At 44.8% G+C, this 27,102-nt stretch overlaps 2 protein-coding genes across 5 annotated transcripts in view; one reads left to right on the forward strand and one right to left on the reverse strand.

Moving 5' to 3' along the window:
• The window catches only part of LOC126539920 (GTPase-activating protein skywalker-like), a 58,010-nt gene extending 32,484 nt beyond the window's left edge, over positions 1-25,526 (reverse strand). For 2 of the 3 annotated variants that reach the window (XM_050186739.3, XM_050186738.3), the window contains exons 1-7: positions 25,135-25,526; positions 18,780-18,876; positions 13,876-14,030; positions 12,097-12,429; positions 8,379-8,495; positions 7,755-7,865; positions 2,205-2,298 (exon numbers count right to left, since the gene is read on the reverse strand). In XM_050186739.3, coding sequence (XP_050042696.1) covers positions 2,205-2,298; positions 7,755-7,865; positions 8,379-8,495; positions 12,097-12,429; positions 13,876-14,013 — 793 coding nt within the window. In that variant the 5' untranslated portion in view covers positions 14,014-14,030; positions 18,780-18,876; positions 25,135-25,526. Of the gene's footprint in view, positions 1-2,204; positions 2,299-7,754; positions 7,866-8,378; positions 8,496-12,096; positions 12,430-13,875; positions 14,031-18,779; positions 18,877-21,092; positions 21,108-25,134 lie in introns of all 3 variants that reach the window. The other variant, XM_055075714.2, reaches the window with a different exon arrangement.
• A 215-nt stretch (positions 25,527-25,741) lies between these two features.
• Positions 25,742-27,102, forward strand: part of LOC126539919 (ubiquitin carboxyl-terminal hydrolase 11-like) — a 205,799-nt gene continuing 204,438 nt past the window's right edge. The window contains exon 1 of one of the 2 annotated variants that reach the window (XM_050186737.3): positions 25,742-25,919. Coding sequence is in view for 1 of the 2 variants with exons in the window: in XM_055075713.2 (XP_054931688.1) it covers positions 26,274-26,508 (235 nt within the window). In the remaining variant the exon portion in view is untranslated. Of the gene's footprint in view, positions 25,920-26,020; positions 26,509-27,102 lie in introns of those variants that run through there. The other variant, XM_055075713.2, reaches the window with a different exon arrangement.

A 27,102-nucleotide genomic window follows, 5' to 3' on the forward strand; every position in this document is an offset into this window, starting at 1 on the left:
GATTATATTTACAGAAAGAAACACACAAAGCATCTGAAACTCAAGCACTTGGAAAATGCATCTCTAGAGGAAATGTTGACGCGCCACAATTCCACAATAGGTGACTGCATGTATTAAGTTAACAAAACACTGCATACAATAAGCATTCATAGTTTATAGCACAAATAATACCGCAATAAGAACAAAGTAGGGAAAACACAAGTGCTGTCTTTCTACTGAAGATTTCTTGAAAACATGTGACAATGAAATATACAGTGTCACAAAAGAAAGAGGAAACAAGAACTGTCAAAAATGGAGTGACACAATCGGTGGTCACATGGGGGCTAGTTATGTCCTATTTAGAAAAAAAAAAAGGATGTTGGGAAAACAACCTCACATTATATTCAAATAAATATGGGATATTAAATAAGGTAAGGACCAGAATGCATCAATGCCCAAGCACCATATGCACAAAGTCGCTGCAGTCATAAAGCAGAACAGGGTGTCCCCTTTCGTAAAGTTTTTCTGACACTGTGCAGCATATCATGACATTAAGGGGACAGGGTAAGCAAAAAACCATTCTTTTCTGCATCATTTGATGTATCACACTCCATTCTGTGCAATTTATACCAACCTGAAAAGGCTATCTGAACGCAAAGCGGTCAGCGACACACCCCCTTTACGAGCGGTGTGTTTTCTGCGCTTTTACTTAAAAAAAAAAAAAAGAGATACGAACTGTTTCTAATTTTAGCTGAAAGAGAAGGCTCTCTGACAACCATCCAAGTTGTTAGCCAAGACAAGCATGAGACGCTGCTGCACGGCTTTCACATGTTTTCCATGCAGTGCTGTTCTGAGTATATGTTGGTTTTGTTTACTTTAAACTCAGTTTTCTCAAAAACAAGATTTTTTTGTTACGTTGGTACCATCATTTTCGAAATGACAATAAATATCAAGCTGATTTTTTCTGTGCATACAGTACATATATATGGCAATTTACTGTACCAAAATTATCAGCGTGCGAATAAAACTGTTTACTTTAAAATAAAAATATGTACAAAATTTGGTCAGAATTAGTGTGTAGAAAGTAAAAAAATCACTAATAATTTATTTCCTGTATACTAAAATCATACAGCGGCTAGAAGATGAAATTCTGAACAAAATGAAGTAAATATCTTGCCACTATATTAGATGCTGAGAAAAGTGCACCACAATATGCCCCAAAATACATGGGAAAGATGGGGCTTACCCTGTCCCCTTAAAGGCTTGTGCCCAAAAAATCAAACGCCAACAACAGAAAAATGAATTGCCAGGGCCTGATGTGAGTTAACTTCTATACGTGTGAACACGAGAATTAAAGTCTGCTGCCCTTTTGGAAAGATGACAGACAGGACAGGCATACCCTCATCACAAGATGAATTACAAAAAGAATTCTGAGGTTTTATGTGCCAATATTACGATACGATTATGAGGCATGCCGTAGTGGGGATCTCCGAATTAATTTTGACGACCTGGGGTTCCACCCGATCTGTGATACATGCATTTTTGTGTGCCAATTACTAAAAACAGTGCTTACACTGCGCTCTACAAGCTGAATGTAACATGTGCCATGTAAGAGTGCCCCAGAGTGCTAAAAGCACCCAGTTGGTGTACTACAAGACATAGAAAGGAAACAAATGTGAGCGGTTGTGTTTTATTTCTGCGTCGAAGTTTTAGTTTGTGCTGTTATGACTTACGAATTCAGCTTGGCTTCCTTACAACACCACGGCCAGAGGCCCTCAGAAACACACTTGTTGCTGCTTCTCCTTGCTGCAATTGGTGCTCAACCATCGCCATTTTGATTTTGGCCGCCTTTGTGTCTCTGCACATCAAAGCCGCCACACAATGGTGCACTTGCACCAAAAGCGCACAGCATGTACGCAAGTGAAGTGGCCACCAACAAGACAAAGGAGGCGCAGCACAACTATGCACACACAGCATAGTGCTGTTGGACAACGAACACATTGCGCAATTACTGCCTCCATATCTTCTGTACCAGCAATCGGGGAGTGGTAGTAACAGGCACCCAAGGTCAAGAAACTGCAGCTTCGATCACAGATGTCCCACGGCCTTTTAGTAGCAGGAGGTATCATTGAAGCAGAGCTTGCATCTGAGGGCCACTGCCACACTACCTGGATGGTGAGAGTGTACATGGCTGGGCACGGTGTCCCTGTCGGGGTATTACTCACGGGACAGGTCTTGAGTGAAGAGGATGAGGATGGCCATTGCGATGCGGTATAGGGCACGCACTCCCTCAAGAAGAAAGCAGTCCACGGAGCGCACCTGCACGCACATTCACTCATCATCATCATCATCATCATCATCAGCCTGGTTACGCCAACTGCAGGGCAAAGGTCTCCCCCATACTTCTCCAACTACCCTGGTCATGTACTAATTGTGGCCATGTCGTCCCTGCAAACTTCTTAATCTCATCCGCCCACCTAACTTTTTGCCGCCCTCTGCTACGCTTTCCTTCCCTTGGAATCCATTCCGTAACTCTTAATGACCATCGGTTATCTTCCCTCCTCATTACGTGTCCTGCCCATGCCCATTTCTTTTTCTTGATTTCAACTAAGATATCATTAACTCGCGTTTGTTTCCTCACCCAATCTGCTCTTTTCTTATCCCTTAACGTTACACCTATCATTTTTCTTTCCATAGCACGTTGCGTCGTCCTCAATTTAAGTAGAACCCTTTTCGTAAGCCTCCAGGTTTCTGGCCCGTACGTGAGTACTGGTAAGACAGCTGTTATGAACTTTTCACTTCAGGGATAATGGCAACCTGCTGTTCATGATCTGAGAATGCCTGCCAAACGCACCCCAGCCCATTCTTATTCTTCTGATTATTTCAGTCTCATGATCCGGATCCGCGGTCACTGCCTACCTTAAGCAGATGTATTCCCTTACCACTTCTAGTGCCTTGCTACCTATCGTAAACTGCTGTTCTCTTCCGAGACTGTTAAACATAACTTTAGTTTTCTGCAGATTAATTTTTAGACCCACCCTTCTGCTTTGCCTCTCCAGGTCAGTGAGCATGCATTGCAATTGGTCCCCTGAGTTACTAAGCAACGCAACATCATCAGTGAATCGCAGGTTACTAAGGTATTCTCCATTAACTCTTATCCCCAATTCTTCCCAATCCAGGTCTCTGAATACCTCCTGTAAACATGCTGTGAATAGCATTGGAGAGATCGTATCTCCGTGCCTGACGCCTTTCTTTATTGGGATTTTGTTGCTTTCTTTATGGAGGACTACGGTGGCAGTGGAGCCGCTATAAATATCTTTCAGTATTTTTACATACGGCTTGTCAACACCCTGATTCCGTAATGCCTCCATGACTGCTGAGGTTTCGACTGAATCAAACGCTTTCTCGTAATCAATGAAAGCTATATATAAGGGTTGGTTATATTCCGCACATTTCTCTATCACCTGATTGATAGTGTGAATATGGTCTATTGTTGAGTAGGCTTTACGGAATCCTGACTGGTCCTTTGGTCGACAGAAGTCTAAGGTGTTCCTGATTCTATTTGCTTAGTAAATACTTTGTAGGCGACAGACAGTAAGCTGAGCGGTGTATAATTTTTAAAGTTTTTGGCGTCCCCTTTCTTATGGATTAGTATTATGTTAGCGTTCTTCCAAGATTCTGGTACGCTCGAAGTCATGAGGCATTGCGCATACAGGGTGGCCAGTTTTTCTAGAACAATCTGCCCACCATCCTTCAACAAATCTGCTGTTACCTGATTGTCCCCAGCTGCCTTCCCCCTTTGCATAGCTCCCCAGGCTTTCTTTACTTCTGACACAGCGCTGTGTGTGTCAGATGTGCCTTCTGTTGTCCGTGTCAAGCTTGCGCTATAACAAAATAAGATATGCCATACCAACAAGCCCCTATTGCTATCCTCATAGAACTCCTCAGCCACTTGAACTATCTCATCCACATTAATAATGATATTGTCGGCTTTGTCTCTTAACGCATAAATCTGATTCTTGCCTATTCCTAGTTTCTTCTTCACTGCTTTTAGGCTTCCTCCGTTCCTGAGAGCATGTTCAATTCTATCCATATTATACTTCCTTATGTCAGCTGTCTTATGCTTGTTGATTAACTCAACATTCACTCGGCAGATGCATAATTTTACGTACCACAGACAGGTAGGAGGGCAGATACACATAGCTTACAACTTTAGTGAAATGTAGTCGACTGATTTACAACAGTGCAATTGAAAAAAATTTGCCAGCTATATGGCTATTCCAGCTAATTTTAGCCAAGGTTTGAAAATATGCCGAAGGAGAATGCGAACAAATGCATGCTGTAGAGCAACTCGGAGTACCTTTTGTATTCTGCCCGATTCCACAATTAGTAGAGGTGTGTGAATACCGAATAGTAGATTCGAAATGAATATTGAATTAAATCAAGGAGAGAAACCCAAATATCCAACCGAATATTGAATATCAGAAAATTTATCACGAGTAATGCTCACAAATTTTGGCAAGAAAACACTGTGCTGCATGTACACGGGAGTCTCCTAGCATTGCACAACAAGAAATGTAGCCAGCCGTCAGCAACTTCAGCACATAAAAATCAAGATATACAGTATGGTCCACTGTTATTGAAGGGAACTCCAAATAAGTATGCTAATTACTGATTACAGCTCAGTTCTAGAGTATAAAGGTGTGGAAAATATTATTTTTTATTAAGAGGATGTCTGTTGAATAGAATAAAGTGCTGTTTTCTAAATAATTAGTGATGTTAAGTTGCAATGAATATGAATGAGGTTTTCAGATTAATAGTGGACCTGTGTTTTATGGCAATCTTTTATTGTATAGAAAGTTTTCCTTTCCACTTTTTCTCTACAATAGAGAAGTGCTTTCCCATATTCACAGCATTTGGATTATCGTAAGGCCAATCTGCACGACAGACGAAATTGAGGAGCATGCATCACCCGGTTAGATAATCGATCTGCACATAGCCATCGTCGGTGCTGTGTAGGTCAACCGTGGTCGCCATTGATGATAAAGTGCAGGCGCTTTTTCACTGTCAGGTTCGGTGTATTTTGCCACCCGTCAGACTCTGAAATCAGGAAGGCTGTGACAAGTTCGCACGATGCTGGGCCTAGGCAGTGTGAACGTGGCAAAAATTCGGCACCGGCCAAGCTAGTAATGGGCCACAAGCTGTTGTGGAACGCTTGCCGCTAATACAGTCGTACGAGTGACTCATCGGTTATTGCCAGAGATTGCACGAACGGGTCTAATTCAGGGCTCTTCAATGAAGTGGCATTAAATTCGGCATCGCGTATCAAACACGATCTGCGTGCCTTTTGATGGCTAGCTGGCCCATCTTCGCACGTGCTTTCGCACTTTCCAAAACACCCGCTGCTTTTGTTGCCGTTCCTTCTGTCCACATAGCATCATCGATTAAATCGGCTCTGTTGGCCTAAACGAACTTTGCACCAACAGAAGTGGCCTCAGCTGGCACTGCGCCGCTCTGTGAGTATCTCCGCATTGGCGCTCGGGAGCGATGCATGGGGGGCGCGTGCAAGGCAAAGTCCACCACTGCATTAGCTGGGGCTAATTCCGTCCCGGCTAGGTACGCTCGGTCGTCTTTCTGCGTCGAGCACGAGGGGCTCCGCGACGCATGCAACGTGCAGCACCGCAGAGTTCTTCATGCCGAATATACCAAATATTTGAGAAATCAAGCAGTAGATATTTGATTCACGATTTAAATTATTCGAATGGTCACTATTTGATTTGATTAGGTGATGTTGAGTATTCGCTCACCACTAAAGATTGGCCAGTTAACCAACTTCAGAAGTACTGACTCCAGGACAAAATATCCCATAGGAAAGTCGCAGTGTCCTAGGACACACTAATTCAGTGCCTTCTAACTTCCTACTTATTGCAGAATCATTTTATTGTGATAACAATATATGGAGACTCCAAGTGCGTTTCTGCCGTCGGCGTGGGCGTTGCTGTGAGGTTTCGTTGAAAGTACAAGGGTGGTAACACTGTCGCCTCATGTCGTAAGCTGTTTGTGCGAGAGAAAGTGTGCGAGGGGAGCGGATGATCGCGGCTCAATCTTGCCCCCGCAAGGGACAAATGCGAAGAGGAAGCGCACCATCTTCTCTTGCGCATGAGGCACACAACGTTGCGAGGTGCCAAGAGGAGGGGCGGGAGGGGGGGGGTGCCGTTCTCTTCGGCTGCAACTGCGTATGTAGCGGCTGTGTGATCGCACGGCCGTATCTTGAGAGCAATCTTGAAGCAATAGACTGCACAAATGCCACTTCGCTCGCTGCTGCTGCCAGGTTTCCTCACGCCAGCGTTTTGACAGTGAGTGTCCGCAGTCATAGAGTGGGATGTGTTCATGTTTGCTGTGCGCGTTGACACCATGCTTGTTAATAGCAAGCGAGTGTTTACAACTTGATACGGCCAATAAAAGTACTATTCTTACTTCGTTTGGCTGTCTGCTAATTTGCTGTCGCAATCGATGCTTTCCCTTTTGGGCAAAACTGCATCTTTTTTTTCTCCGCCCTAAAGAAAGCCTGTGAAATGTGAAAAATAAAAGCGCGTAACGTGCCTGCTCGCATGCTGCATTTGCAGTGCCCTCAAGCATACCCCGTTTGAACACTGAGCCTGGTGTGGTGCTCTACTTGGCCACGTCCATGGCCAAAAATGAAGCGATGCATGTGCTAAGTCTTATGGGAAATGATTCAGACTTCAGATACTTTACATGGCCTTGCATGCATTTTAATTTGTTGCTGCACCTGAGAATGTTTTTAAGCATACAACACTTCCATGAATATGAAGGCATCAGAGACTGTGCATACTTGGTGTTTATTACAGGTGATCTCATCTCACATTGTGCAACTGCGAAAGCTCATGCTCCACAAAGCCAAGAACTTTAAGGCAAGAACTATGTTGACTTGACAGCTAGTGCATGTACATAATGTACTAGGTATAAAAAGTGACACACACTTAGAACAATTTCAGGTTATTTTTTAACAGTCTTTTGGAACTTACAGACTAATGATGGGAAGTTCGCTACCACATTCACTGAAGTAACATTATGGAGCTGATTCACCTTATTCTATAAAATCACAGGCTACACAACATTTAGTTAAGAACCACACTAATTAGCATTCAATGAAATATTTTCTGTTTATTGTTTTTTAACATTAAATATAATGAACAGTGCCTGCTTTGTTGTCTCATTGTTGATTACATTTTTTTTGTGCTTATACATCACAATACAATAGGCGGCGTCAAAAACCCAAAGTTTATGTCATGTTTCGAACTCCCAAAATCTTTCCCACCACATGCAACCAGAAAAAGCATAGCCTTCAAGGCCTGCATCTGTTTATCTAGAGGGCGCCACCACTGGGACGTGAATATGGACACCACGTAATTGTTTCCTTATTGACACCTTTTCTTTTGTGTTGTGACCTGTGCCCAAAGCTGATACATGCTTTTCAGTTTAAATTGAGTTACTTCATTATTTTATCGCACTGCGTTAAATCACTGTATGCCATAATTTGATTCCGACTATGTTCTTTTGAACAGAGACTGTCCCCAGGAGAATTCTCAACTCTGTAGCCCCCCACTGTATTACTGGCTAGAAGCATACTTTTTGTACTTTTCTGCACAACTGATTTTGAATAAACACAAACGTTTTGAACAAACCTCACCTAAAGCCGCCCCTTTTTAATCACATGGATGTTTTGACCTTGGCAGTGCACAGGACGTACATACCAGGTGGTAGAGGGGCAGCCCCCGAAATATCCAGAGCTCCCAGGTGTGGAAGATTTTCTCCAGGTCCTCCTCCTGTTGAACTTTGCGCAGAAGCCGCGAATAGGTCTTTTTCTGCTCAGGTGGGAATGTAGAAAAAAGGAAAAAAAATATATAATGACCCAACCCCGGTTGCTATCTCAGAATGCATTTAGCAAGCTCTGGGATGTTATTTGTGGCACTATGTTGCAAAATGTGTTATGGGTGGTGCTCCCCTTACCATCATGCCTTATCTATGCAGGTAAGGCATGGTGGTAAGGGGAGCACCACCATACGCAGATGTGTGTCTTGGACTAGAAGCACAGCATCTGAAGCACAGCATCTGAACAGGTTAGCTGCCATGAGGAAAGAAAGCGAGAACGCTCCCCTTGCCACTGTGCAGCACAGCACGCTACCATTGGCACTACCGTGCTGCGCTTACCTCTGTGTTACAGCATTATCTTCAGAATAGGCTCACCAAAACGGTTAGAGGGTCACAAAATGTTGAGGTTAGCTCCCAAGAATGCGAGACATGTTAAATGTTTGCTTTACTAAAAATAAAAAAAAGAACACATCACTGGCGTATCGCATTGCGCCCAGGCCACTCACTGCGAGGCGCCTGGTCAGCTGCATGAGTGTGTAGGCTGACGTGTCGTGCATCAGTCGGGTCTGGCTCAGATGACGTACCGTTGTATTTTCAATCAAGGCACATACACACTCGTACACCTGCATTGAGAGAGAATGCATCGCTGCACTGGCTCAAACAGTAGAGAGAGAGGTAGGAGCCACAAATAGAATTACAGAAAAGTGTACAGATATACAGTGTGGTCCACTTTTATAGGGAGTGCGCCAAAGTGCGGCCCTGAATTTGCTGGCACCCTTGCAGCAAGCTCCAGCTGAAGCTACGTTCGTGCTCTGCATCAGAACAAGGAAAGCTGCCGGTGACGCCAGCTACCTGTAGCTTGCTGCAAAGCCTGGCAATTGTACACTTTACAGAAGGAAAAAAACTAGGCCAGAACTTACCACTGGTAACTCTCCAAGTATATGTGATGGCTAACATAGTTAGATTGTGATGATTTTAGCATCTCGACAGCTACCTGTGCATGCATCATGAGCGACCAGGCACACTTATTTGTCAAAGTGATGCTTTTATACCTCCTGTCTCTTGCAAACTTGCGACTTCATGCACATGGTGACACACTAGCAGATGTTCCAACACACCTATAGTCGGGTACAACTTTAGAAGAAAGGGGAGGCCCTGCCCAGATGACCAAAACGCGACAGCCGATTGCTTACGCGACTAAGATAGTTCCGCTCAAGAAAGCATGCTTCTAAAATGCGTAATTCTTGGTATAAAGACTTTTGTATTTTGATGACTGGTTTGTAAGAGCTCTCGTGATGGGAATGCTACAGCACATGCCGGATCGCAAAAGAAAAATAACCCCGTGCCTTCTACAATGCTGTGCGTTGTCTGCGTTTTAGTTTCATTGCAAGGGGCAAAAGAAGAAATAGCAGCTCTGCATGGCTTTTGCGCTGGTTTACATGTATGCGGAACATTGAATACTAGTTTTCCGAGCTTAAAATTAATCAGTTACTATTTAACAAGTACTTAAAAAAGCAATGCATTCATCGAAACTATTGCAAATTTGGGGCGAGAAGACAATTGAGGGAAGAAAGGTACAAAAATGTTTCATTCATCGTTTTAAATAAATACTATTGGTTTTAAATAGTATAAGAGTTATATTTTTGGTTTTGGGTTTTCATAAACTTATTTTCAAGAATGTGATAGGCTTTTTTTTTGTTCCTTTTCACTTTTTCTTTTTTGTTTTTTGGCAAGCCTTCGCCAGTTCGCGTAGCGCAGCATCAGTGATGCTCGCTGCAATCTTTCGTCGCTGGATCCCAGCTCAGAATAAATGCACGTGGCACAAATGGTGCATCGTGAGCTTGCAATAATACTTCCGGCATGATAGACCACTGCAAGCAGTTTGGGAATTCACTCTGATGAGAGGCAGACGCACATGACTGATGCGATTCGGCCCAGGTCAAGGCGTGGGCGGCCGTCTTCTCCATTGGCGGAGTCACTGGCCGTCCGGCTCGTGACATCAGTCTAGAGTGCGTGCCCATTGGTGGAGGCTCGTGTGCATTTGCCTTGGAGGAGTAAATGCCAATTTTTTCTAAAGTTGTACTCGACTATAGAGTTTTCTGTTAGAAAACAGTGCCAAAGTCCACCTATAATGCTATAAAAAAATTTGTGACCGACGGTGGCGTCGAACCTTTGTCTTCCGAGCACAGCAACACAATGCTCTAATCATTAGGCCATGATTGTAGGCATGCTTCTCTCGGGCCAAAGTAGCTCTTTGAAAGAGCTGGCCTCTGAATCATGCGCCAGTTTGTTGAATTCTACACTTTGCAGTCTTTCATCCTTCGTTTTGACCCCTGCGTTCGACATGTGTTTTAGCTTTGACACATGTTAGACTGCACTGCATCAGCCCACATTTTTCCTCAGAAGAATGTGATACCTCTAAAGTGTGCGACATCTGCCTATCACATTAATAGAGAGTTTTAGCGTGTCCAGTATTCCGGTAAACACAAGTGGACTGCGCGTTTCACTAGATGAGCGGAGGCGCAAGCATAAATGACCTGCACGGTGCAGCAACCTGGTGATGTAGAATTCAACCAAACACAGCTAGTATTGCAGTAACAAAGTGAATTTTACTATGTTACTGGTGTAAATTTTCGCAGCAACACGATTATGCTGCTGCTGAAAATTTACAACAGCAGGAAAGTAGAATACACACGGTTTCTGCAATATTAGCTCTGTGTTACTCTGCCTGAGCTCTGCACTACCAGGCAGCTGCAACGCCCGGTTGATCGCCGGTGGTTCGCCTTCTAACCTTTTGTTACATTGCCAAGACTGTCAAGATTGTAATTGCATGCCAGAGTTAGATGAATGGGCGATATTGTACAGGTATAAGAATGGAGATACGTGCCTTGTGGTTGAGGCATGGCATATCAATAATGGCGGAAGTGCGTGCGTGAGCCAGCCTTCGATTACCTTACATAAGGAAGAGCTCAAATGCCTGAACAGTTACCTACCTATCACGTAGACTGGCACATGTACCCGACTGACACGTGTTGCTACCTTTCCAGAGCATGCACAGATGTTTTGTGTCTTCTTTCTTTTTTCGCCTCAGTGCTTCCTTCAGTTGATAGTCAGCGTTCATGTTGTCCACTTCTCTACTCTTGTGTCCTCACTTCTTTATTGCATAATGAATCCTTACCAACTAGCTCAGCGTTTTGTCGTTCTAAGCATAATAACTGCTTGAAGCAGGTATTACGAGACAGAACAAAGCTTAGCACATGGGGGATGGTGTGCTCAAGTATGACCAACATTCCTTTGAACAGAGAAGCCGCATGTGTTTGTCTAGCTAATGAGTACTGTTGATCTCCTTACAAGCGGACCACACACATGCAGGTGTCTGTTTTCCATTGCTGGTGAGTAGTGAAACCTCGTTACTATAAAGATCACATTAATGACTCAGAAATTCTCTGCTCACTGCTTATAGTTTAAATGTAAAAATATTTCAATACTATGAACATTACAATGCCAAACTTTTCAAATCAACGATCATTATTCAGTTTCTCAGTCACACAATGCCTTAGTACTACGAATTATTATTCCGCTCGGGATTTTTAGATTCCTGTATATCCTTGATGGCAGCTGGAGCAGTAGGCTAGCAAATGACAAGGCACAGAAAGCGGATGCTGCAGTGCATGGATTCAGAAAACCTGAGACGGCGCTGGAAGAAAAACATGTGGGAAGGGACTGTTCTTTTTCCCTATTGTGGAGGAGACGAGGTATCAGGTTTTGCGAGAGCAAAACAAAGGCACGGCTCTTTCTTTTGTGCTTTTTTCTGCAGCTGTGCTAGCCGCGCGCATGGAGAAATGTAACCTCAGTGCTCATGGGGATGCCCCACTGTCGCATGTTCCGCAGGGTGTCGTTCACACGCGCTTTGAGAGGCGATATGGAGCTTGCTCTTTGTCGGTGGTTTTCTTGGCATCAGTGTCTCTTTTGCGTGCGTCACTCTTACTATACAGTGCTTCGGTGGTGGGTCGCGGTGGAATCTATGCAAAATAGCAATTGCGCAAGCCGAGAGCCAAAAGCAACGTTTCTGTGGATAGCTCATACGGTAACAACTGATGGGTTTATGGGCAGAATGATGAATTTTTGGGCTTTCACTATAGCAACCTTTCAGAATAATCAACAATTCAGATTCCCCTGAAGTTCGTTATATTGATTTCACTGTATCGACACACACACACACACCTCTTCCTCGGACAGGTAGTGAAGGAGCAGCGACGTGACAGGGTGCAGCAGTGGACAGTAGGTGATGTACGGGTGGCTGATGGACACGACGTAGAGCACCCGCTCAGCATGCTTTTGCCCCTCGGCTGACAGCAGGTAGTCCTCGCAGAAGATGGGGTCCGCAAATGCGGGCAGGTTCATGGGCCACGCTCCCGACAGGCACCCCTTCAAAGTGTTCTGGTAGAAGTCAGGTTCCAGGTAACCCTTGGAGTAGTGCTGGCACAGCTTGAGCCACAGGTCACCTCGGTTCGGTTGGTCCAGGGTCCAGTGCTGTGTCCGCACCAAAATTTTGGCCTGCACGCAATAGGTGGGGAGTGAACCAGTGTTTGAAATCTTCACTTGGGTTTTGGTGGTACCTTTGACAAGTGGAAACTAAAGATAAGCCGCGGTTGATACCAGGCCCGGGAAAATGACTGTTCATTAGGTTACACGGAGACATGGTTACCTGCACAAACTGACAGGGCCACCACTATGTTCTTCTCATTACATTCAGTATTTCTCTTTATGGAGTTGTGCAGTTAAGTTCTTAACAAAACGTCGTTTCATGCACTGAAGCACACAAATAACTGGAACGCCAATGCTTTTCTCCGCAAAGTTTGGGAATTTATATCTCGAAACTGGTGTCATCCTGACAATTCGTTCCAAGTGGATCCACCTTATGAAGTCCACTACTAGAATTTGTAAATTGCAATGTGGGTCATAAGGTAATTAGCTAAAAAGTTAATGAGTGAATTCTTGTTATTTGTCAATTTTGCATTAAAATTTTTTCTGCAAGTAGTCTCTGCCGCTTTCAAGTAGACCAGCTCATAAACTAAAATTCAGCTATCTGCCACAGGCAAGATTTTAAAAATTTTGAAAGTGTTCGCTGAAACACCCTGTGCGCGCGTGTGTGTGTGGAGGCCAGAGCTCCTGAACACTTTGCAATATAGGGAACAAGATTTAAATAATGGATCCAAGACGTCAAAGAACTGTGACATAATGCTAATGCATTTCTTCTGAATTTAGAACTCAATCGCCTTTAAATTTTTGTTCCCACAAATTCTACCTTTCTGCCGTTTTTCAGAACCCCTTCACTTGTTTGATATGCAGAACAATAACTGACAAGATCCCAAGCAAAGCCTAGCACCAGATAAGGGGACATTCATTCAAAACAAAGAAGAAAATCTGAGCACACCTAAGCGCTTCTTCCGAGTTGTGAATGTGAAAGCATTAATGTCCAATTGAATGCCGCTGACGGTCAGAGTTATGAACTCTTCGTGGGCATGCAAACATGTTCAGACGCTTGGCACGCTTTGATTTGGCCTTACCGAGGTGCACTTAGAATGCAGGTGAGAGCTTGTGCGGACAAACAATGCACAAATAACACAGGCTTCTGATGGTGAGAGCGAGGATGACGTATGTCGCTGCAATGCCCTCTCTACTCACGCAACACCTGGTGCACTACTGGGGCAGGAGGTGTTCCCTTTCACTCACTCCGTTCCGTTGAGGTGCGCTCGTGCCCTGGCATTGTGGCCATTGGGAACTCTGCTGAGGCGCGCTTGTGACGTGGTGTCACAGGCAATGGAAATTTAGGCGCTGTTTTGTTGCTACAGACGCCGGATGCTGGCTTTTTCGCTCAATGAGGGTTTCTAGCACTAGTTGGGCTTGAGGCCATTGTTTCTTGCGTGTTCAAGGCTACGTGTTTTCCACTATGCCTCAATGCCTCTACAAGTTCAAACATTTTTTTTTGAAGTGCCTCACATCTCTTATCCTCTCCTGCCTGATGCACTGGATGACATCGCTGTGGGCCTTGTTGACTGGTGTTGGAGATGTAGGGATCGGATAGGGCAGCTTGGCGACATCCACATACTCTTGCTTGAAGACAATAGGCAATGCCATTGTACAGTTCGGTGTCCCTGAAATAAAAGTACATTAGACTAATTTGTACTAATACACACACTTTCATCACCAGTCACTGACCCTCAATGACACTGGTTCAGTATTAAAAGCGAGAGCAGATGCCCTAAAGGAACAAAAGAAAGAGAGAATGAACATGAACAAATCATGGTCAGGTCACATGCCTTAAAATGTTACAATGTACCAGTACATGCAGAATCAATACACCAATACGAAGTACAAAGTGTATAAAGATGTGGTGAAGGATGCTAGCACTATAAGTAAATGTAGACAAGCTAGTGTAACACTGAAATGGTTGTATCTATGCTCTGTTGCCTGTGCGCATGAAATTGTGTAATGCATATACAGTAGATATCTGTTAGTTCTACACCGGTTAATTCGATCCCGACTGAAGGTCCCGACTGGCACCTACGCATGCACTCCATATTAATTGCTGCATATATTTTGAAAGATAGCAGAGCTGAGCAAATGTTCGCCATTCTGCCTGCCAATGTTTACAGGGTTGTGAGGGAAAGCCACGCTTAACGCTTGCAGGAGACAGTCTTAGTACAACACTAGCAAGGACAGCTTGTTCTATACATAATAGCTGCAACACTCATGCATGCATGGTTATGAACTAAATACATCTGAAGAAAAGTGTAAAGGAACTGCATGCTGCCAATACTAACTTAAGGTGCTGAAACATGGAGGATAACGAAGACAATTAAGAAGCTGAGGACTGTGCAACAAGCAACAGGACAAAAAATTTACGACAGACCCCGTCTACAATCATTGTCTCAAGTTATGCAAAAGCCCTTTGCCCAGCATACATACTTTATTAAACTTTCATCGCAGCTGGTTGAACGGAGTAACGGTGCATCCATTGGCTTTTGCAGCCAAATGCATTGCACGTCTCTAGAGGCCTAATGTTCTACGCTTGAGCCTTGCATCCATGCTGATATTGCTACATGCGTGTGACATTTGCTTGTTTGAACGAGGCACGCGGGTGCCATCACCCGAGAAGATAGGGGGAAGAACAAACTGGGCTCGCGCTGTGAATCTAACCAGTCAGCGCTGCAACCTCTGTTGTAAATATAACCTATAAATAGTTTCTCGTCTTACTAACTCGTCCTTCGCGTAACATTGTGGTAAAGGTGGAACATTCCCCGTCCTTGCCACGGAGCTCCGAAGCGGTCGCAAAGTCGTCTTCTCAGCCATGGCTTCCGATCGAACCACCCCATCGCCACCTACAACTGCGGCGCCTACCACAACATACATTACGGTTCCTAGTCTCCGTGATACTGGGACAATCTCCGCCCAAAATGACGACGTCAACGACTGGCTCCGCATGTATGAGCGTGTTAGCCAAAGCCACCACTGGGACCCTACCACCATGCTTGCCAATGTGATCTTTTATCTGGACGGGACACCGTGTGTCTGGTTTTGCACCCATGAGGACGAGCTCTCCAGCTGGGACATTTTCAAAGAGCGGCTTCGTGACCTATTTGGCAACTCGTCAAGTCACCAACAGGCTGCGCGAAAAGAGTTTGCCACCCGTGCCCAGTCGTCGACCGAATCGTATGTCTCCTACATACAGGAAGTGCTCGCGCTTTGCCGGAAAGTCGACGAGCACATGACCGAGGTTGACAAGGTGGGCCATATCCTAAAAGGCATCGCAGATGATGCCTTCAATCTGCTGGTCTATAATGATGTTTCTACCTACGACGCCATCGTCAAAGAATGCCGCCGCTTCGAGGTAGCCAAAAGCCGCCGCGTCGTCCCACACTATTCCCGCCTCCCAAACACTCCTGCCACGTCCTCTTGCTCCACTCTTACCACCACACGACCATTTCAAGAGAACTTCACCCGTATCGTTCGCCTTGAGATTGAAGCGGTGAGTCCAGCCCCCCTTCATCCACGACCACCTGAAGGTACCTTTGACCAAGCGGCCCCCACTATTTCCGTTATCCAAGCAGTTGTGTGGCAAGAAATTGCAAATCTTGGCATCCCTACTGCCTGCTCTGTCTCCTGACCTGATTCGGCACCCATTCCCATGTCGACAACTTGTAATGACCAGTATTTCGCTCCGAGACCACGCCATCCTGCCGAATGGCGAACCCCAGATGACAAACTGATCTGCTTCTGCTTCCACCGTGTTGGTCATGTATCCCGCCACTGCCGCACCACCTGGATACCGCCGTACTAGAGCTCTCGTTACACAGGCCCATACCGAGTGTTTTGTGCCGTGACTCCCGTCACCTACGAGATCACCCCTGGCGCCCCATTTGCTTCCCAGTCCAGTGATATCGTGCACATTACACGACTGAAGCAGTATCACCCTCCTAGTGATGACATTTAGACGCTCCGGGACATCGCTTCTGCTGTCGGGGGATTATGCTACATGCGTGTGATATTTGCTTGTTTGAATAAGGTGCGTGGGCGCCGTCACTCGAGAAAAGAGGAGGAAGAACAAACTGGGCTCGCGCTGAGAATCTAACCGGTCAGTGCTGCAACCGCTGTTATAAATATAACCTCTAAATAGTTGCTCGTCTTACTGACAAGTCCTCCCCGTAACAGTATTGTGACAGGACAACAGTGGCGGTATTATTTCACTCTACCCTCGGGTGTATTTTGTGCCCCTCGTCAGCCGTTAGCATGCTGCGAATGATCGGTACTAGCTTACTATGCTGCAGGTCTGGGTTCAATTCCTGGTAGGGGCTAAATTTTCTTCATTCTTTTTACACAGTCATTATATCGGGGGCACACAGACAGACCGAACTGGGGTAGCATAGCCAAAGAAATGCTCGAACATTTATGTGATAGGTGTAACGTTAAGTAAAAGACAGGAAGACAGCAGTGTGGGTTCCTAGAAAGCAAATGGGTTTAGCTGACACTCCATTTGAATATAGAAGATGGGGCTGTACATGTCATGTAATGGCATATAGAAAGCAAATTAATGTAGGTCTATTAAAGGTACAGAATGAGTGCTAAGGGAAGAGAAATGCAGTTGCATACGGCAGAGAACTGGGTGGTGCGATGAATTAGTTCAGAGGCATAAGGGGGATGTTGGTTGATGCGAGGCCAGGGTAAATGGGAGAGGACTATGAAATTGGCTGATGATGACAGGAGAGGGATCATAGTTACTCTATCTGTTTGCAACCAACAGAAATAAGCTGCAGGATCTGTTAAGGCATAGTGCAACACACAGCACAAAGCATCATGGCACAAGCTGTCAAAACAAATGCCAATCAACAGAACTGCAAAATAAATTGAAATAATTAAGATCATGACATGCTTGCACCAAACACACGAAAAGGAGAGAACCTATTCAGAAGGGAACATGTGAGGATGAGACACCACACAAAGTACCAAACTATGACAAGAATAACATTAACAGTTCTTTAGTGGTGGCCTTTCTGTTTGCATGGGTGCTGCTTTAACAATACAACTGTGCTCGGCACACACACACACACACACACACACACACACACACACACACATTATATATATATATATATATATATATATATAACAAATGCACAACACTGCTCCCAACGGGAACATATACAGTAACTAAACTTTTGTCTTTCACAAGCAAATGCAAGAAAAATGCTGTGCTACAGACTATCTAAAGCACCTACCACTTTAAACAACACTGTAGTGCTATTTTCTGTTTACTTTTTACTGGCAATGAAAGAAAATTCAATATCTATAGTACCATAGCGGTGGAAATGTTTAAACAAGAACTTCTTCACATTGTATCACAAGGCTAGAAGAAAAAAATTAAATTATGGGGTTTTACGTTCCAAAACCACGTTCTGATTATGAGGCACGCCGTAGTGGAGGACTCCGGAAATTTCGACCACCTGGGGTTCTTTAACCTGCACCTAAATCTAAGCACACAGGTGTTTTCGCATTTCACCTCCATCGAAATGCGGCCGCCGTGGCCGGGTTTCGATCCCTCGACCTCGTGCTCAGCAGCCCAACACCATAGCCACTGAGCAACCACGGTGGGTTAAGGCTAGAAGAAAGTAAAGTCTAAATTGTTGCTTTCAATAAACTGAACAGTTACTTCTGTCAGAAAACAAGGCCACCTAAATTATGCTGCAGTTATTTCTAAAGCCTGACGAACAGAACAAGAAGTACCTCCTTGCCGGTAAAAAAAACCCCCTTGGCTTCATCAACAAGGAGAGTGCCAGGTGTCATGGCCTTTTTCTTAAACTCTGCTTCACAAGAATTTGGGTTTCGATACTTCCCGGTTATGCAAGTCTGCTGGGAACACATTCTTCAGGCAGAATAATGATGAATTTCAGAATAATGGTGAATTCCACACTTGGCTCTAAAGCCTGCTTCACACGGTGCAACAAATGTGGCGTCGTCTCCTTCACGGACATGCGACGTGGATGGAGAACCAATAACGCAGATTGTCATAGAAGCCACTGTGGCTTGCCTGCTTATTTTTTGCTTTCACAGAGTACCCAATTCAAACACAAAACATTCCACAAGAACAGTGTCCAGTTTGCTTTACTTTGTTTTTACGAAAGCAGATTGACAAGGCCTAGGCCACGAATAACTCGGTCTTCCACCAAGTGCTCCAAACTGCAAAAATTGTTGCCGCTACAAGTCAGCGCATGTAAAACAACAACGCGAAGTTCGCATTTGCAGAAATAGCAGCTGCGAAAAAACACAGTGCTAAATTGCAGCGTGTGAAACAGGCATATGTCACAGCATCTGGAACAAGAACAATTAAATAACTTATGCAACCTCACCTGCTTCCAAGTTCCGTGTACCACTAAGGGCTAGTCGCAGGCGCTGCAGAATGTGCGATGTTGCAGGCTAACCCGTGCGCCGGTGGTGAGGAGCCACCTTTGCACAGACAAGATGCACACAGTGAGTTGGGGCACTAGACCCATGTCTTTGTCGCATTGTCATGGCCATTGTCACGCGCAAGACAATTCTTCAAGTACAGGCTAGTTGACTTTTCCTTAGGGACAGATGTTCGGGCAAGCTCACACATATCTATATAAAAAAAATTCCAGCAAGGAGCATCTCGGATGACACACCGTACTGCCACCTCCGAGATGCGTCATGTGTGAAGCGTTCACTGCAGCCAGGTTCCTGTCTGATGCTTCCCTCTGGACATGCTGCGCCATCTAGTGGTGCCATTGTGAAGACTGCACATGGCACGACTGAAGACCCACGTACTTAGACTGTCTAAATATATGTGATGCTGGTTCGATTCGGGCCACACCCCATGACCCAAGTTGGCCTAATGGCTGGTTTCGAATCCGGTTCCTTGGCGCAGCTGTCCAACCGACAAGACAAGTGACCCCCAGTTGGTGCGAGAGAAAAACTGTCAGATAACGGCACAGATAATACTGGAAAGTCCGTGAAGTACCTTAAAAATGCTCATTGCATTAAAGTGCTTGTAACAATGACAGGAAATTAAAAGGAGGGAAGGTGCTGACTTGCAACTGAAGTTTTATTTGACAACAAACCCTGAACTGAAAAACAAACGGAAAATTGCACTATGTATACTATTTATCAGTTAAAAAAGCAGTATATCTATGTTATTTTACGCAGTAAGAGAGAAAGACGCCCCATGCATTTTTCTTTTCCTGTGCTGACGTAGTGTACCTCTATAATTTGCAATGTAATGTTATTGGCGTGTTTTGCAATCTTCTTGAAGAGAGGTGCACTGCATCATTCATGTCTTTTCTTTTTTGTCATCCTTGATGATTGTGCATTCTTCATTTGTAATGATTCATGTTTCACAGTTGTTGCCATACAAGTACAAGCAAACTCATAATTGACTCTGTTTTCTGCCACATCAACCTTCGTAAATGAGTGCTTAAACCATAATTCATGAATGTGAAAACCAACCTAAAACACAGCCTGCTCTAAGAGAGAAACAAAATGAAACAAAAATAAATTGGACAGCCTCTGTGGTTTACAAGCTGCAGTTGCCAGATGGAAGGATGATAACGCCTTTCTATTGACGGGCAATTAAGGAAACAAGTGTGTGCAATACTGACATGTCTGGGTTCTTAAAGGTCCTGTGTACACATGTTTAATGACAAATCAATGCAGTAACAGAGTATTATTCCCACAGGCCAAGGTTTTCTTTCTCCAAAACTGTTTAATCATAGCATGCCTTCAAATATTTGACTAAAAGATGCTTCTATTCAACAAGCCAGCATTGTATTCATTCATCATTAGAGCAGAGCATGAATAGTGGTTCTCAAGCCGCAAAAATGCCACCAAACCTATGAGTAAACATTATTTATAGCACCACTATCAGAATATTCACCATTTCTTCATGCATGCATAAAGCCACCCGAGTGGTTTCTTTCCTTGTACAAAGGAAAGAGAGTACAAAGACTGAGGTCTTCAGCACTCTCCCAGTCCACTGCAGCTGCAACTTCAAGGACATGTGTCCTTGGCAGAAGATGCTGAAAGCCCCGACAGATTAGAATCACGAATTTTCCAAATTAAGTTCTCCTACGAGTCTGAGTGTCTGATTTTGCATGCTTGCACTCTCACGAGCATGTGAACAGCATGCACACAATTAAAATCAAATAAATTAAATTATGTGGTTTTACGTGCCAAAACAACTTTCTGATTACGCCGTAGTGGAGGACTCCGGAAATTTCGACCACCTGGGGTTCTTTAACGTGCACCTAAATCTAAGTACACGGGTGTTTTCACATTTCGCCCCCCTCGAAATGCGGCTGCCGTGGCCTGGATTCGATCCCGCGACCTCGTGCTCGGCAGCCCAACACCATAGCCACTGAGCAACCACGGCGGGTAGCATGCACACAATGAATCTTGATTTACTTGATTCCACCTTGAGATATTAAGCTAACGGCAAAGGTATGGCCATGCTGAAAAACATACTGCGTAATGTAAAATAGACATAACAGTACATGTGATGAAAAGTTCATTATGAAGTGTCAAAACAGTGTCTGCACATTGCACAGCTATTACTTTAAGCTCCACAATATGTGTACATTACAGTCATCGGACCTTAGCTTGTTGCATGAAGGACCATCGGGTACAAAAAGCACAGAAAAAAGACTTACGTTAGCCCCTGATCACTATGCGTGCAAGAGAAGCACAAGCACAACTTTTACACAGTGATATCAAAGTGGCAATGCTTCCAACAACATGTACCAACTCACATTCAACAGATGTAGTAATTGTGAGTGAACACCATTTCCATGACTGAGCTGCACAGAGTGCTGGCTTCATGCTAGATAATATATTTTGGACGGAGATTTTGAAATTTGAATGGAATGGCTGGTTAAGCCATAGACAATGAGTCACTCCCATTTCAGCAGCCACGTTGCACTGTGCACAGCTCAGGCCATGGGTGTGACTGCAGATCGTTGTTCGAAATGCTCATTCAGTTTGTGCTCAACAGTTTCGCCTCGCGTGAATGGCCTAGGCCAGGCCAAGTCGTCAGCTGCCGGGCGTGGCTGATGACCCGGCGTGGCCTGGGCCAATCGCTGGAGGCGAAACTGAACGACCGTTTCGAACAATGATCTCCGATCGTGCTCCATGCGCAAGGTTGCACACTTGCGCGAAAAACGACGGCAACCTGGAGAGAACACAGGCCACCATTGCCATCATCTTCTGCACTGATTTAAAGTACGCATCCACTCCAACTAGACAGACTTTTTACCTTATCGTGCCAGATTTTAGCATTTTCCTTGCTTTTATACACTGACAAGCCACAACTGTGAAAATGCACATGGTAAACACTGGCCTTTCACAGCCCCACCAAACAACTCATCATACAACACCCTAGCTTACGGCAATGTGCGCAGCGTTAAAGACGGGAAATTTAATGCTTGCAAAGAAATAAAGGTAGGGAATAAGTGGCAGAGGCTTTAAGGTTGCTTTTCTTAAACAATGTTCAGTATCTATCAAAAGTCGAGAGGAATAAGAGAAAAATTTCAGCCAGTTCAGCAAAACAGAACCCTATTGATACTTTCTTGCACGTGCAAAAAAGCTTAAGAGCCAGGAGTAGATAATGACCAGGAAATGGTCCCCGGCAGGACCCATACAATGTACAACTTCAGTGTAAGCCAGAATATCACAACCACTGGCAACGTATAAAGAAGATCTTCTACTGCATTGGTTTTCTCTTAATCTACAGCCTGTGTCTACAATTAGTTTCCATTATAGAATCCCACAGCAACTAGTGAACGTCTTAAAATTTGCACTTCTCCCAAACAAGCACTTGCTCATAATGCTTCAACATGTAAGCATTAACCAGACAACAAAGCTGTAAGGGGCTACCAGGCCACACATTTGTCACTATCCATAGATTGTCTAATACTTTAAGTGTTGGAGCAGTATGGTGAAGAGCACAGTGAACAGGACAAGACTGTACAAATGTGCTGGTTGCCAACTGATGGTTTCATTCTGAATGGTGCAAATATATAGCAGTGAGTTATCAGGAAGCAGCACAACAGGAAAGAAAAGAAAGAAATTGGTGCATGCATTTCACCTTTATTTCGCATCCTGTTGCTATGCTATTCACAAACCAACTATGTAGTTAAATTTTGCGCTCTTTTGGTGTTGAGAGAGATGGGCTCTCAAATGAACCCTGGACAGGTTAGCCTGGTAGCACAATTGGCCTGCTGCTACAGATGGAAGTAATCAGAAGTACATGCACACTGCATGCCACATATGCACACAACATACAATGAACATGCAGCATGCAAAACTAATAAAAGTATCTCGTTGAGACCAGTGCCAAGCCCAATGAAGGCACTTGTTTTAATCATAGTGTTGGTCTGCATGGTTATATAATTTTAAGCCTGGTTTGATACCTAAATATAATCTTACTCATTTTTAGTAGATGAAATTGACTCTCACTGCAATGAACAGCTGTATACGTTTGTACTGCTTAAGAATTTTGATTAGGTCAGCAGCAAGCGCCGACAGAATCGTTTGCTGGGAAATGGCCAAGAGGAATTGGACAGTGAAAGCTGCACTGTAATGTGAGAAACTACGTCATGAGAAGAAATACACAAGAAATGCCCTGATCAGTACCCTGGTGTCATTTTTCAACTTGACAATGCATCTTCTTACACGAGTTTATGGGGCTAGTTGCATCACTTTGGTGGTGCACACAGGTACACTGACATGAAAAGAGCATGAACTGCCGAAGCACTTCTGAAGGTCTTCACACTTCAGAAATGGCCAGGTAGATATGGTTCTGCCTGTTTTTATTATTCTGACAAAATTAGAAAAAACACTTGTCACTAAAAAAATTGACCGATTCAAGCCTATCTGGAAAACTAAAAATTTTAGTTGTGATAATGTGGCATTGCCTAAACTACATTGCAGAAAAAAGCATGACATGCTGAAGGCATATGCGAGACAACAAATTGATCGCACAATCTCCTCACCAAGCTGAAGTTCTTAAAGAAAAATTTGAATGAACTGCAATATGTTAATTAAGAAACTAGAACGCGAGCACTTTTTAACGTGATGTGCTCCTGCGGACACTGCTAAGTCCCCAGAATGACACACCTGCAACAACCATTGTGTTGACAATGGTTGTCCATGCTCGCTGCTGTAGACAGGGAGATGTGCTGTGAAGTCAATAACAGCTTTCAAGAGAAGTACGCTGCTGCTGCAGAAAAGTGGAGCTGTGCCAAAAATTGATAGACTGCTCACAACAATTTATACACTTTCCACCTTGTGCGGGACTGGCCAGGGCTCACGAGGCATTGATGGCATCCAGAACCTTCCCGCATCGCTATGGCTGGCAAATTTGCAGCAGTAGATAAGGCGAAGTGGAGAACCAGAGCATGGAAAATGCACCTTGGACTCCCTCATGGACTATCTCCAAGTGCATGCAGCCCCGTGAGTGCTTTTAGCCACACCCCCTCTTTAGAACGCTGTCTCCTTTCCCTTCCACTCCAGATGGTAACTATCAAGATGGGAGGTTGTAGCCATGTACAGGAAATAAAACATTTTTGCCGCTTAACATACCATGCAACCAGTCATTCTGATACCACACTTGGATTCTGAACCCAAACATGAAGGCAAAACTACCAGCAGCGTTTGACATGTATGGGAAGTTGTTTTCTGCCATTTTACCTCTGGTACATACTGGCATGAACTTGCTAGCAAGAGAGTGCACAGAATATATTAGGCACGTGCTGTTAAAAAAAAAAAGAAAATCATTCAGCCCCTATAGTTTTCCGGAGGATGCACGCGAGAGACTAGCCAGTCTTTTTATGTGCTGTTCTACATCTACTGGCTTTTCCTGTATGCGAATGTTGAAAGCGTGTTCTCAATGCTTCGTTCTGTAAATATAAAAGAGTGCACCACAATAATTTTCTCCTATTGTAAATGTCGACTGCAGATACTTTCTGCGAATATACTGCTTTTTTTTATGCGATCAAGGCTGTTTTAGGGGTATATGGACGAAACTAAAACGTGATATAACGAAATAAAGGGGGGACACGTTGAATTTTATAGCGTTATTAAAGTAAGCGCATATGAAATCCGATTTTTTGTGAAGAAACATAGAATTCGAAAATGACCCTCCATTTTCGCCCCACAACAATAGAAATTATTGCGCATCCCCTTAGTAATATTACAGCGCGAGAAAAAATGTCGCTATATAATTGCGTGCGCTAACGAACGCCATGCGCGTATCAGCGTGTGACACATCTTAAGTTTACGCAAGACCAACATGACAAATCGTTGTTGCAAACTTTTGGGAGAGGCACTCTTCTCTGAACCAATACGTCTGCCAAGCACGCTAAAGAACTTTCATATATACATCTGCCGAGGAAAAATACAAGCCAGTGGTCGGTGGACTAGTACCGTGCACTTAATTCGGAATTCACGCATAATTTTAGTTTCACTTTCATGCGTCCACCATTTTATCAACGAAGATAAATCACCTATCTGACAATTCCTATTTTGCCAGCTCAAGCGCTATGACACAATGGGAAATAGCATCCGCTCTTTTGAAACAAATTACAAAGGCTTGAAGTAAAAGAAGAAAACGAAGCGTAAGCAAAGGTTTAGCGAAGAGTTGCAGCTAGATATGCGCTAGGGGGGTGGGGCGATGCAGATCGAGACGTCACATACCGAGTAGAAGAGAAGGCGAGCGGCACATTATTTCTTCTGCCAGCGTCGGTTTTGGCGGGCACATCAGAGCGTGCAGCTGAATTACGGAGATCGCAGTGCGCGCTTTGGGCTTAAGCACGAGAAGCGTTGAGAGCGCCTACCTAGGCGCTGCTAGTTTCCCTCTTGGGAGTTTAAACGGAGCGTTCGAGCGATGACAGTACGCAGCTCCCTTGTACTGACTCGGCCAACTGGCGCTTAACGACTACGACCCTGTAGGTTTACGAGCAAATCCTGGCGCAAGAAGGGCGGTGCGACGGTATGCCGAGTGCGGCACACCCTTAGAATGAAGAACCAACTTTCACACCTCTCTGACCTCTCTCTGAAGTCCTACCATACATATGGGACCATGGGGCTACGGTCGATGCGGACGACCACCAGCCACCAGTCATTCTTTCTAGTTTCGGTTTCTACGTTAAATGAGATTCGAAATATTTTTTCTGTTCTGCAGAGAATTCCCTGAAAATAAGTTTTATATGATGGCGGTGCAGTACTAAACAAAAATATTTGGCGCTAAAATACTTGACAGCCGCTGTTGCTCTCAGCACAGATCTCAGGGAAATGCTCAGTAGCGAAACGAATGGATGATTGGCAGTTTCGTAGTCGTGTGCTAGTGTTTTGGGCCGGTTGTGTGCTGTGCGCGTTGTGCATGGTGTTGTGTATGTGTGCTTGGATATTTTCGTCGTCAATTTTGATCCCATGCCGGTTCCAGGAGGAACTACAGCCGTCCTAGTTTGTTCCCGTTAATGGTAAGCCAACATCGTGCACCTTGGTTGCGCACTGGAGGCCTTTGGTAGGCTTAGAACCCCGGCTCTCCCGGCGTCGTCCGGGGTATCCAGTCAACGAGCCAGCAGTTCATTGCTCCGTGCGCCTTTCCTTCTGTTGGGCCGCTTTGCAGTGAAACAGTGCCATCGGGGAGCACGGCATTGCTGTCAGCGCCGCTGTTTTATGTTCGGGTGCTGGTTGTGCAGCGTTCTTCCACCGTCTCGACGAAGCGAGTTCGCTTTCTGGAGCCGAGCGAACCGAGGCGGCGGCCCTGTGAGCGTACTGCGGCTCCTTTGTTCCTCTTCGTCGCCGTTCCTCCCTCTCTGTTGTTGGCCTCGATGCGACCAGCCGATGGGAGCACCGTCGCTCGACCGTGCACCCCCGCGCCGTGGTCGCGTGCTTGGCTGTGCACTGCGCACATCGTTGTGGGGGAAAAAGCGGCCGAGGCGGATGCGTCCCGCGGTCTGCCTCGCCAGCTGATGCACCCGCTGTTTCGCACGAAGCCGAGGACGCGCGGTTTCACGAGCGCGCTGACCTCGCTTGTCGGCACCACCGCGAGGACGTTCTCGGAACGTAAGGCTGCGCGTGTTTTGTGCGTAGAGGGCCTCGCGTACCGCGGTGCACGGCTTGTTTTTCGGTTCAGTTTAGGTAACCCCAGTCATCGCTGCGTCGTGTAGTAACCTGTCAGCTGTTCATGGAGCCATGCACGATAAAACAACGTAAGAAGACACGACGCAGGCGCTTCTTACCTTGTGTAGGGTATCTTGTGCTCTTTGGACTATTATCGAGTATTCCAAAAAGCTTTTATTTCTAATTTATCATAACTGGCAGCTGCACCAACCTGGTACTGTTTGTGTTTAGCATTGTAGATAATAAACGTCGATGTTGTTACGTTTAGGAAGGGGAGTGCAAAGCGACAAGCATCAGTTTTGGCGCCTACCATTGCTCCGAGGAGCACGCCTTCGTTTTACCAATGATCCTTTGATCTTCCTTGCAGAAAAAAGGAAGCAAGTAACAATACAATCTCTTTGATGATATTAGCATTCAGTGCTTGACTGTAGTTGTGGCTTAATGTGGACAATTTGGTCTTTCTGTGTGTTTTCGCTGGAGTCTGCTGTCTTTTCATACTTTTTCATACAGAATTACATTTGCTTCTTGCACAGCATT

Source organism: Dermacentor andersoni, chromosome 2 (assembly GCF_023375885.2).
Source record: "Dermacentor andersoni chromosome 2, qqDerAnde1_hic_scaffold, whole genome shotgun sequence".
NCBI classification, from domain to species: domain Eukaryota; kingdom Metazoa; phylum Arthropoda; class Arachnida; order Ixodida; family Ixodidae; genus Dermacentor; species Dermacentor andersoni.